The following is a 13125-nucleotide window of genomic DNA, read 5'->3' as shown; positions in this document are numbered from 1 at the left end:
TTTGTATTCATCATATATATATACACAGTAAATCTGAAGTCTCTACGTCTAATAGTATTCCAATGAGGCTCAAAAAACAAAATCAATTTTTCGATTATTCTCGATAAAAAAGTTATCGGATGAGTTATCGAAAAAATAAAGCAAACTCGTACTGCGTATGGTATACACGAGTATGCACCAAAAATTTCAGCTCTCTAGCTCTTATATCTTCTGAGATCTCGGCGTTCATACGGACGGACGGACGGACGGACGGACGGACGGACGGACGGACGGACAGACGGACAGGGCTATATCGACTCAGCTCATCGTGCTGATCAAGAATATATATACTTTGTGGGGTCTGCGATGATTCCTTCTGCCTGTTACATACTTTTACACAAAAACATTATACCCTGATTTCCCATTTTCAATGGGTTCAGGGTATAAAAAAGAAGCAACAATTATTTTTGTCTATTTATGCACAAACCTCTTTGCAGGTTTGGCACCCAGCCTAAAATTTCATCTTCTTGCCAGCGGGCAATTAAGCCAGCAGCCGCGCGCAACTAAACTCACGCGCTGTTTGAATAGCTACAGCCGCACGCATCTACCCATACGCCATTTCGATAATTTGTTAGAGCCACCCCCTTAGTAAAAGCCCAATTTTGCATATTCTGAAAATTTTTCTGCGATTCAATTGTGTTGGGTATTTTCCTTTTAGGTGCGCCAACATTTAACGAAATTGGTTTTGGCATCAAAAAATCATTGAATTTTATAATCATGATATATCCGCCTTTATTTGCATCGAAGCAAACGACTTCACATCTATTATTCGCCTTCAAAACACAGTTTCGACAATTGAGTATATCCCACCCGAGCCAGCCATTTTCAGCGGTTAATTTGTATTTAAAGCAATGCTGTATATTTCTAGGGCGTATTTCCTGGTAGGGCTATTGTATATCGCTGTACAGCGATAGATAGAAGCCATCATCTTTCTAGCTTTCGCCATTACCGACTGTCGTTTTATGGTTTGAAATTAAGTTTCCATTTCAGTAAAATTCAAATTACGTGAGCTCTTTTGTAGAATTGTGGAGCCCAGCATAATAATGGTAAATGTGAACCAGTATGTATTATTGACTGTTCAGGTCCTTCCAAATGGTTCACAGTTCTGTGTTTCATCTCTGAGCTTTGGCGACAGACTGAAGAGCATTATGTCTCCTTCTCTTCGCTCGCTTTCACTACTCGAGTGGTGCACTCTGAGCAAGATTGCATTGCCGATCGCCCATATTAGCTGCTAACTATAAATATGTATCAGCTTTCTTGGGTAATTGGTGGAATATCTTCAACCAGCTTTATATCCCATTATTATGATGGTGATGATGCACCCCAGGCCATTAGAGATCCGCCTCCGAAGTTTCTTTTAATGAAACATCGTGGATCCCTTGGTATATCCATCCAAAAAAAAAAAAATAAAAAAAAAAAAAGAAGCCTACCCGCCCCAAACCATCCTAACTGTTTTCCACTAGGCTGTCAGCGCAGATGGAGAGTTCTAATTCGTTTTCCTCTCCTTATTTTTACATGTTTCATCGTGCCTAAATCCAGAAATTGCTGGTCGCACCACCAATATTGGCCTAAGCCTCAATAGAGGACCATTCCGGCCACAGCGAGCGTAGCGTCGTCCTGGAACGACTGCAACAATTTCATTTCATATTGAATTTCTGCCTGCTTGTAGAGGCGATCCCGATTAAATGGGGACTCAAAAGGCAGCCGAAAAATAGCCAATCATTGTGCCAAGCAACAGAGCAACAGAACAGCGCAAGCAAGAGCTTGTAAGTGGAATGAGCTGCTCGCAGCCGACGCGACGTTGTCCGAATTCGTTGGCGCATTTCAGCAACTACTACAGTTCGAGCTCGACTTTGTAGCTTAGCGCATGCTTTATATGTGTGTGTGCGTGCGCATAGTCGACGTCGAAATATGACTCTTTCGCGGTTTCGGTGTGTGCGTGTGTCTGCTCTTGATGTGCTTGTGTGCTTGCGTTGCGGACAGGCTGTACATGTGTGTGTCGGCATTATTGGCGTGGCTGTTGAATGCGGCTATAAGTATGTATGTATGCATGTGTGCACGAGTAACTCAGTGTTGACAGCTTTATCAGGGAAAAAAGCTAGATCTCCAATAAATTAAAAATGGTAAACAAAATTTTATTATGTCTTGATTAAAATAATTTCACATTTAAGAAAACAATGAAAAAAAAAATTAAAATTTATGGAAAATAAAAAGTATAAGAGCCCATTATCCCTTCTTCATGATACTATTCTCTTTCCTTCATAGCTTTCACTGCTGCTGCCGAAGCCAAAGAGCGGGTTGTCGTGTCGCCCGTCATCTCTGTGTGCTAGTTTATGGTGCGCATGTGTGCGTGAGCTATCGTCGCGAAGATGCCGCGAACCGGCTCTCTCGTGTTATTTGGGTGTGTGTGTGCATGGGTGCTGTGTTGCGCTTATCCCCGAGCAAAAACAACTGAATTAGGAGAAACAAGAAAGAAGATTCTAGTCGAGACTGCTCGTTAGGAGATACCCTGAGTCCTCCATCTGATATTCTAATCGTTTTGCACTACTCTTATGCACACATACATACACATGTATCCACACGCACGCATAACCCGTGCTCTGCAGCGACTGCGCTACAGTGTGGGCAATAGTTTGAGAAATTATTTGTTGAATAATTCAATTTCTAGACGTACAATCTCAATGAAACTTTCTGAATGTAATCATAATGTTCAAATGAATGTACATTCCAAAGCCCAAGTCTTTAGTACTTGAAATGGGGTTTTTATAAATTGATGGCGAAATGTCCAGGTCTAAAAGTGTTTAAATGAGGCTGAAATAAAAAAATCAATTTTTCGATTATTTTCGATAAAAAAGTTATCGGATGATTTAACGAAAAAATAATACAAACTTGTACTGCGTATGGTATACACACGTATGCACACTCGTCAGCTGTCTAGCTCTTATAGCTTCTAAAATCTAGGCGTTCATACGGACGGACGGACAGACAGGGCCAAATCGACTCAGCTCGTCGCCCTGATCAAGAATATATGTATATACTTTGTGGGGTCTGCCACGCCTCCTTCTGCCTGTTACATACTTTTAACAAAACCATTATACCCTGATTTCCCATTTATAATGGGTTCACGGTATAAAAATAACAATAATAATGTTTTCTTTAGTACTTTAATGTGCTTTCATAATAAAATTGACTTGCAAATTGAAATAAACCGTCGAATTCTTAAAAACCAGGAGTGGTTAGATGACCAACACTAGCCTCTAAATATTGTGCATTTCAAACAGCAATATTATTTGTTGACATGTACCCATAGATCTATATGCCTTCATCTGACCATACAATTTTTATCCATGATGAACAAGATGTATCTCAAAATAAAAATATGCGTACAAAAATAGCATTGTTTTTGAAGAAGCTTTTAATTAATCGCCGCTAAATCAGTCGTTTCGCGCACGCGTATTAGTGCTTCACCTAAAAAGCAGACAAAGAAGATATTGCTATTAATTGATAATTGTCCAGCCCTTCCCATAATAAGTTCATTTCTGCATATATATATTTTAATCGGATGGGTTGCAATATGTTTGGCGCCAACCAAATACCGAGCTCCAAAATCAGCACTTAAAACCAACTATGGCGGTGACAGTGTCATGGTGGATTCGGAAAGTTGGAAACTTAGGAACCTATCCCTTTAAAAGACAAAAGTGCTGAAAACTGGGCCTAGAAGGGCGATTCCGATTTTATCAGGTTAATGACCAAAAATATAAGCCGGGTGCTGTCCAGTCCTGCTTGATCTGGAACCATCCACATGTGGTAAATCCACTAGTCGAGTCGCCTGACCTAAACCTTATTGATAATTTAAGGATTATACTGGACATAGCCATACGGAAAAAGAAAATGACCTCAAAACGGCCCAGTGGAGAGAATAGCAAAAAATCTCCAGCGAAGTCGCCCGAAAATTGGTAAGCTCGATGGAATCACGCTTAAGCAAAAAGGAGGTCATACCAAATACAAAAAATTGTTTCAAAATATGCCATACTAATAAATACATATATCTAACATTTCCATTCAATAGATTTTTTTACGCTCAGGTTCCCAAGAGTGTCTTGAGACACTTAATAAATGAAAACTGACAGATTTTTTCGAGTTAATTTTTGAATTTTTACTTTTAAAAGAAAATGTTCTAATTATTTTCCTCGAATAGCGTAGAAAACAGCATAAGAGGCTTAAATTATTATGGTCTAGCTCCAAATACAAATTGATGATTATACCACCATTTATATACATATTTATTTATACACTTTTTTTCCTTCATGATTATCATGTAAAAAATAAAACTAAAAAAAAAAAAAAAAAAAAAAAAAAAAAAAAAAAAAAAAATCTGCACATAAACAGAATCATTTTTGCAGAAGTTATTAATTAATCGCCGTTCAGCCGTTTCGCCCACTGTGATGATATTTTAAGTTTGCTTTCACTTTTTCCTGCATCATTGAATACATTATTTGCAAAATATATACTGCGTATTTTTAAGGATACCGGTTTAAGGGCTTGGGAAGAAATTCAAATAACCCAAGAAAATTTATATATATTTATAATTAGCCAGCAGCCAACCTGGGCAATCGGCGATGGGATCTTGCCCAAATTGGTAAAACTTCGCGATAGCGAAGAGAAGAAGATATATTGTTCCTCAGTCTGTCGATAAAATTCAGAGATGAAACAGAAAACTGTGAAAAATTGTGAAGGACCTGAATGGTCAATAAAACATACTGATTCACGTTTGCCACAAGAACTTTGTATTGTAGAGACAGAAAACTAAATTTCAAACCATGGTACGACAGTCGGTAATGACGAAACCCAGAAAGATGACGTTCTCTATCGCTGTACAGCAAATACGCCCTAGAAATATACGGCAGTGCTTCAAATACAAAATTGAAATTGAAATCCAAATCAACCGCTGAAAATGGCTGGCTCGGGTGGGATATACTCAACTGTCGAAATTGTATTTTGAACGCGAATAATGAATCGGAAACGAGAAATAAAAGCACCTATGATTCCTAAATTCAATGATTTTTTGATGCCAAAACCAATTTCGTCGAACCCCACTAAAAAGGCCAATTGCCAATACAATCGAATCGCAGAAAAATGTTCAGAATAAGGAAAATAAGGGCATTAACAGTTAACCGATTTCGATGAATACTAAAGGTTGTGCATCTGTCTGCGAGAAAGAAACAGAAACTGTTTCTACCTAATATATTTAGATTAATTATCTAGTACGTAAATGTAAATTTCACAAAAAAAAACATTTGTAAGAAATAAAAAACAAATAAGATTATCTTTCTTTCTTTTTTTTTTTTTTTTTTTTTTTTTTTTTTTTTTGACGGCATAATTTTTCTGAACAGATTTTTCTCTTTTTCTTATTGTGAATTTTTTAAAAATCTTAAATATTTTCTTAAAATTTGCTGATAAATGTGTATCATTAAATAGGATTTCATTAAAAAATATAATATTTATTATAATACTATTATTTATTATATTTATTATATTTATTTACAATCAGTCACATTAAGCCTATAGTTTTTCGGAGTGGTTTGCCATCTCGCAGATTCATGTGAAGTCTTGCGGAAAATCATAGAAATGAGAAGATATTTGGGCCACCAAAATGCACCACAACATAATATTAAGATGATTCGCACTGAGTTGAAATACTTTTTTTCCCGCCCCCTGTTAATTCTACTCTGCCCAATGCTTAATTTGCTGCCATCACCCCCGACTGCCGATTTAAGAATGACGCGTTCGCGCAAGCTAACTAGAGCTAGAAAAAGGCAAAGCTACATTCGGGTTACGCTACAACATGGCGCTGCGAACCACAGCCACACAGATGCAATGCCTACATACACATGCACGCGCGCAAACGCAAGCGCACATGCGTATCAGAAGCACACATGCACACACACACCCAAATGACACGAGAGAGGCGGTCTTCGGCATCGTCGCGACGATAGCTCACGCACACATGCGCACCATAAACTAGCATTCGCACACATACATAGATGATGGGCGACAAGCAATCCGCTCTTTGGCTTCGTATGTATGTATGTACATACATACATACATATGTATGTGCAAAATGTCCAACAGCATTTTGAAAGCTATGAAGGAAAAAGAATATTATTAAATGAAAACTGACAGATTTTTCCGAGTTAATTTTTGAATTTTTACTTTTAAAAGAAAATGTGCGAATTATTTTCCTCGAATAGCGTAGAAAACAGCATAAGAGGCCTAAATTATTATGGTCTAGCTCCGAATACAAATGGCTTTTGGTTTTAAATTAAAATATTTAATAATTACTGATCTGGCATGGCAGTGAATAAAATATCCCCCATGAAGTTGGAGAAATTATTGACATATTTATACATTTTTCCCCTCATGATTTATCGACGACCTTTCTAAATAAATAAGTCTACCAACTCTTTTCATCACTTATTCAGCAGCTGAGACCACATGAATATTTGACAATATTTCTAGTGAATAATAATGCCCATTAGCTGCTTAAGAGGTGGTAACAACAAAATACCGAGCCAAGCACAAGTAAGCGGCGAAACGTAGCGTTGACTAATGCCGAATATACATACATACATATGTATATTTCACTTAAATCAAAAGATTTATTGAACTGTATCTTGCTTTCTGATAGCAGTTAAGCGCTTTGCAAGCTTCGTTGCATGGCAAGGAATATTTTCATTCGTTTCGTGCGGCTCCTATTCCGCCCAATCATAGTAATTCACAACCATCTTCGTCGACTGCTGCTTTGAGAATGATGTGTTCATGCAAGTTGAGCACAGTTGAGCCACAAAAAGCCAAAGCTGGCAACAATCAGAGCTGCTTTCGAGTTACGCTACAACGCGCCGACGCACACACATACTTATACAGACTGGGATCACGCAACGTAACTACACATGCGCCAAATAAGCATCCACACATACAGACGCGAGCACGAGAGAGACACTCTTCGGCACCGACGATAGCGCACGCACACATGCGCAACAAAATCATGCATTTGCATCAGTGCTGTCACAGTGTCTTGAAGCAAAGAGCTAGTTCTAGCTGGAAACACGGCTAAAACAGCTGAATCGTGATTGAAGAAATTATCGTATGTTTTATGTCAAATATGGATATAGAAATGTCCATTCGTAAATTTGTTGAGTTTTTTATGTGTAGCAACTTCAGTCAAAATATTCAAAACTAAATAGCAGGAAAAAACTTTTCCAATTTCCTGAAAAGCTACAATTTCTGCCATCCACAAAATCAGCAAGATCTGGGAGAAAATAAGCCAAGAGAGCAACATTGATTCGCACTCAGAGGCAGAGAGTCACCACATACCACCATCGGCAGTGCCCACACACACACATACAAAGCAAGCGCGAAGCAATTCCGTAACACTCGGCATGCAGTCATTGCTGAGATGCGCAACCTATTCGGACAGCGACGTTTCATATATGAGCATTCTGTATGTATGTACATATGTATGTTTGTTGTGTGTGGTAGGTGTGCGCTGGCAACTGTAACACTGTATAGACATACATACATACATACATGCATACATGCATACAGTGTGCGTCACTGAAAATCGTACACCTATGTATGTATTCCTTATAGAATAAAAAAGTGTTTTAAAATTTAGACAAATATTTTAAAATGATCATGGAATAATGATGTTTATTTCATATTAAAATAAAAAAGCAACACAATTTAAGTTACAAAAAAATAAAATATAAATCATTTCATCTTCAGACAACGAAATTGCATCGTTCATCGAAAATCGTACAGTAAAAAAAAGTTGTTGCTACCCCAAGCGCATTTTTCCTTTCGGCATTGATTCTACTCCTCAATAACTGCTTACTTGAGATCGTCCCTGTTCGAAGTACTGTGGTTTCGAATATTTGGTTCAAGGATATGCCATGGATGTTCGATTATATTATCATATCTTAGGGTTGATCCGGTGCTTCCATTACTTTGGAGAGTTATAGAGGGCCCATGTCTTGACACTCAAAGAGAGTTTGGGATCGTTGTCCTCCTCATGCCAATTTTTTTCGAAATATGATTAAAAATGTACAATTTTCAATGAAGTACACTATGTAAATTCAATACAAATATGCAATGTACATTCATACATACATACATACGTATTCGCATTTCCGAATATTCGCATTTCCGATTATTTCTGCTGCTTAACGTGCACATGTATGTATGTATGTATGTATGTATGTACATATGTATGTATTTAAAACTAGTTGGCGTTCTTCTATAGCTAACTAGCATCTGTCCATTTATCGATTCAATTTGAAGAACATTTTTTGGCATGCAAATACATTCTGTATGCTGCTACAGTTGTAGGAAATTACAGTGTACGAAAATGTTATTGGAACCAAAAACGTGTCTTTTTCTGGTCTTTTAGTTATAGCTCCTAAACTGAGCATCATATGTATACCCCTAATTCATATTGTGAATTAAGATTAATAAATACGATTATGAAACTGTTAGTTTGTATACCCTGAACCCATTGAAAATGGGAAATCAGGGTATAATGGTTTTGTTGAAATGTATGTAACAGGCAGAAGGGGGCGTGGCAGACCCCATAAAGTATATATATTCTTGATCAGGGCGACGAGCTGAGTCGATTTAGCCCTGTCCGTCTGTCTGTCCGTCCGTCCGTATGTTTGAACGCGTCGATTTCAGAAGATATAGGAGCTAGAGACTTCAATTTTTTTTTGAAATGTCCGTATGTATCACGCGCATATCGAGTTTATCACTAAAAAACGATAGCTCATTCCGATACTTTTTATCGATATAAAACCTTATCGAAGATCACTTAAAAAATTATATCTCCTACATCTTACAAGCTAGAGTCTCCAAATTTGAAATGTATATTAAGATGAATTTTATACAATTTCGGTTTTTGTTAAAATTTACCCACCACCCCTAAATCCACCCCCTCACCCTCATCTTTGTAAAAGTCGTATATCAAATACTAGAGACTTGTGCTTCGGTATACACATTACGATCGTACGTCTAGAAATTAAATTATTCAACAAATAAGTTCTCATAATATTGCCAACATGCAGCGCAACCAAAGCGCAAACGCCTGTATATGTGAGTGTGTGTGTGTGCGTGTATTTGTTTGCATGAGTGCGTGTGTGGGTGCTAATTATTATTGAAATATCAGTTGCTTGTAGGGTTCAGGGGATCTCGTAGTCGAGCAGTCTCGACTAGAGCTTTCTTACTTGTTTTCGATAGTTTCCTTACTAAAAATATACATACATATATGTTTTATTGGTTCCCAAAGAACCAATAAACATGCTGTACGGAGATATTAGTGGTACACTGTATATACATACATGTGCACATATATTTATTCATATATATGTATACATATGTATATGATAAGGAAGCTATCAGGGATTTACACAATATTAGTCTCATATTCATTAAGACTATGTATGTATGTACATATATGCATACATACATACATACATATGTATGTATTTATATATGTATATTGATTGCGTATTTGTATTCTACAATGATTAACGATTGGAAGCAGTATAAAGGAGTCAAGATTAGTCAGATGCCACAGTTGTATTTTGTTATTTGGCGAGATGAAACCATTGAATGCTTTTGTTCTCGGCTTGTTCGGGGTCTTTTTGATATTCGGAGGCGCAGATGCGCGTTGTAAATTGTTTATAGAATCACCACAACCGAAAACATTAATTCATTTTGGATCGAAGCATTGGATTTCAGAGTCGACGTCAGAAATAATTCGTGACGACTACGAATCAGTTGAATTATTTTGTGCCAATGGATTCAAGTATTATAGGTGTGTTGAAATATATCTCTCTAAAACAAATTAAGATCGAATTTAATCTTGTTTACATTTAGAAACGGATACGGACATCAAACGATGGAGGAGAAGCGAATTAAGTTGACATGTCAAGCGAACATAAATCAATTTACCACTGATAGAATTACAAATGGAGTACATAAAATAGAATGCTTGGGCAATCGGATTTCCCCCATCTATGAGAGCAAAACGCCCATGGAGGGTTGCAATAAATACATGAGTCTCGTTGTTGGCCAGAGTTATGGAGAATATGGCTCCATTAAAAATGTTGCTATATGCTACGATATTGTTAAGCAGCAGCTCAAGTATGTTAGCTACACGGCCTATCCATCCAAAAATAAGGTGCTTGAACAGGTAAGACCAGCTCGGAGCATACATATACCTCTGTCAAAAATATGCATAGCATTTCTTCTCAATAGTCACAAGTAGGACAACTCAACGAATTGGGTCTCGACATTGAAGTTGAATATAGCAAAAATGTCTTCAAGCCGATCAGGTATGATATGATCATGAATACGATAATTAATGATATAATAGTGAAGAAAAGCTCAGATTTGAAGATTCACAAAGCGATAGAAAATAAAGATTTTTCGCTTTTGCAGCTCAGATCGCATTATGAGCGCGTTCCACACCGACAAACACCTGAATGTGCTGTTCGGCACCGGGACGTTCGAGTATGCCAGCCTAATACAGGACGACGCCCTTAGCCAGGATGTCAATGAGTTTGAAGGATTGATCTCGATTGTTTGGCTGCGGGCTCTTCGCAACGGTAATTGGCGGCACTTTCTGAACGCCCTCAGAGATGCTAGTGTCCATGATAAGTTTGATGTCAATGTCGGTGTCTCCGGTACCGTTGCCATGCCCATTCTGAATGCCTGCGAGGACAACCGCACACTATCCATTGAAGTCGACTCGGAAAATACCATCACAGTGCCGGCACACATCTGGGCACATGTTCGCACCGTGGAGCCAGCTCTGAATGCCTCTGAATTTGTAGTTATTGCCCATAATTCGCCATTTGTGAGTGCTCGCCCATCTTATCTCGAGAATGTGATTATTAATCCATTTCGATTTCGCACAATTTACAGTTCACTATCAATGAGCGGAACGGTCTATGCCAGAGCATGTGCCACGAGGTGCCCTGGCTGAAGAATAGTCTTTTCAGCAAACTACAGAAATATCCCGTCTACGGACTGGTGCAATGCTGCAAAGCTACGGATGTTCAATATAAATTAGACAATTTCCCAATAAGAATGATCCAAGAACTCGATGATCCGATAATAAGAACCAGTGATGAAAGTATAATTGGCAGGGCTGCTACGGAAAACGAATAAGCGTTGATCTATGACGAACGACATGACATGAATATCCAGCATACTTATATACTCTCTTAACTACAATGTGTAAAAACAAATACTTTTATATGAAGGTCACTCGGAGTACGACGCAAATAAAGATTTAAATGCATGATTAAAACGAATTGAAAACTTTAGTTGTGATGCCGAACTCGGAGACTTGTCAGGCCCGCATTATCTTCAGCTTTTCAAAGCTGAAAGCTGTTGTCAAAAATGTATTTTTTATACCCTGAACCCATTGAAAATGGGAAATCAGGGTATAATGTTTTTTTAAAAAAGTATGTAACAGGCAGAAGGAATCATCGCAGACCCCATAAAGCATATATATTCTTGATCAGCACGACGAGCTGAGTCGATGTAGCCCTTTCCGTCTGTCCATCCGTCCGTCCGTCCGTCTGTCCGTATGAACGCCAAGATCTCAGAAGATATACGAGCTAGAGAGCTGAAATTTTGTGTGCATACTCGTTAATACCATACGCAGTACGAGTTTGCTCGATAACTCATCCGATAACTTTTTTATCGAGAATTATCGAAAAATTGATCTTGTTTTTTGAGCCTCATCGGAGTACTATTAGACGTGGAGACTTCAGATTTACTGTGTATATACATATGATGAATACAAACATTTTGTAATCAACCGATTTTTCATACCACGCCCCCTTCGCCTCACCAACAATTCGTGCTAATTTCCAAAAAAAGTAAAAAATCGCGGATTACCTTATATTACCTATTTTAGCCACGCTCTGGCGGCAGAGGCCCTACTATGCGTTGTTGGCTTTTTAAGGTTTACTAGGAACTTATAATTTGGACTACTTTCGGGATAAGCTTGGCTGCATACTTAATGACATTTGATAAGACGCTATTGCCATGCTCTCGCCTAAATGCCCACACATAGAGAGAATGTGTGAGAGAGAGAGAGAGAGAGAGAGAGAGAGAGCGAGACAGCTTCATCAGCGGGAACATCTAGCTGTTAATAAATCATTTGAACGCCAACGCGTCATTAATGCCGCTTAAGCTGATGTCGGAAATGTGGAAGTTTATTAGGTTGCCTTGGCCAGGCCGTCTAGACGCAGCTTGTACTGCCATTGTTCTGTCTTAGCCAGTCCCCATCAGACCGCCAACCATGAGCCCATCCAACCACCCACCCATCCGCAACGATTCTATTCCGTTTAATATCCACAACGCGCTCAGTTTAGTCGGCTTTTGTGGGCGTGGCAATGGACAGGCGGAAAGGGGATTGGGCGATTGGGAGGCTAAGAGGCTGGCTGGAGCCAGTCGACAAATTTGAGTCAATGGCTCGGAATCGCGATATCCCGCCGTCAAAGACATTTTATGCTATTCAGCTCTATCCCTCGCCCACTCCCCCCCCCCCCCCCCCCCCCTTCACCCCCCTTCCCCACTCCATGTCTTCGAGGTGATTTATGCAGCGCGGACAATAACAACAACAACAATAACTGACGCTGCAATTTGGCCGCATAATTAAATTAGTTAATGCTAAGCTTTTGTTTTCAATACCCAGCGCGAATGTGCTGATAAGGGTATGTCCGACTAGTGGGGTCAAATATCATTAATTTGTGAAGAGCTTCAAGCTCTGAACTTTGATATGTGTCTATTATTCTTGTTTTTGGGACGGATTATATTGATATGTTTAAGAAAAAAACTCGAAATAAAATCTATAAATATAATACATATATACACTATATATATACATATATACACTCAAACGATAATACAAGCTGTACTGTGACTCTATCAACGGTTATCACCATCTCCCATCACGCTTACCGGATCGCTTCATTCATGTACATCAGCAAATAGCTAATCGGTTCTACAATCTTA

The 13125-nt window shown here is 38.5% G+C and overlaps 1 protein-coding gene and 1 long non-coding RNA gene across 2 annotated transcripts in view; one reads left to right on the top strand and one right to left on the bottom strand.

Annotated features, from left to right (window-relative positions):
- The window catches only part of LOC149090730 (uncharacterized), a 120332-nt gene extending 115915 nt beyond the window's left edge, over positions 1–4417 (bottom strand). The window contains exon 1 of the long non-coding RNA XR_016197347.1: positions 4372–4417. This is a non-coding gene — a long non-coding RNA (uncharacterized LOC149090730). The remainder of the gene's footprint in view (positions 1–4371) is intronic.
- A 5245-nt stretch (positions 4418–9662) lies between these two features.
- Positions 9663–11418, top strand: LOC115565686 (uncharacterized). The gene is made up of 5 exons (XM_089263874.1): positions 9663–9907; positions 9970–10285; positions 10351–10427; positions 10534–10951; positions 11020–11418. The coding sequence occupies exons 1-5, from the start codon at positions 9690–9692 to the stop codon at positions 11263–11265; spliced, it is 1275 nt and encodes a 424-aa protein (XP_089120000.1). The 5' UTR covers positions 9663–9689; the 3' UTR covers positions 11266–11418.
- The last annotated feature ends 1707 nt before the right edge of the window (positions 11419–13125 follow it).

Source organism: Drosophila navojoa, chromosome X, assembly GCF_054131105.1.
Source record: "Drosophila navojoa isolate 15081-1374.11 chromosome X, UAZ_NAV_1.0, whole genome shotgun sequence".
Classification (NCBI taxonomy): domain Eukaryota; kingdom Metazoa; phylum Arthropoda; class Insecta; order Diptera; family Drosophilidae; genus Drosophila; species Drosophila navojoa.
Note: the sequence above shows the minus strand (reverse complement) of the source record. Positions and strands in the feature narration are given on the sequence as shown.

Coding starts and splice junctions, on each gene's coding strand:
- LOC115565686 (XM_089263874.1), top strand. CDS start 9,690: ATGAAACCATTGAATGCTTTTGTTCTCGGCTTGTTCGGGGTCTTTTTG. Junction 9,908..9,969: donor AATGGATTCAAGTATTATAG/GTGTGTTGAAAT, acceptor GTTTACATTTAG/AAACGGATACGGACATCAAA. Junction 10,286..10,350: donor AAAATAAGGTGCTTGAACAG/GTAAGACCAGCT, acceptor TCTTCTCAATAG/TCACAAGTAGGACAACTCAA.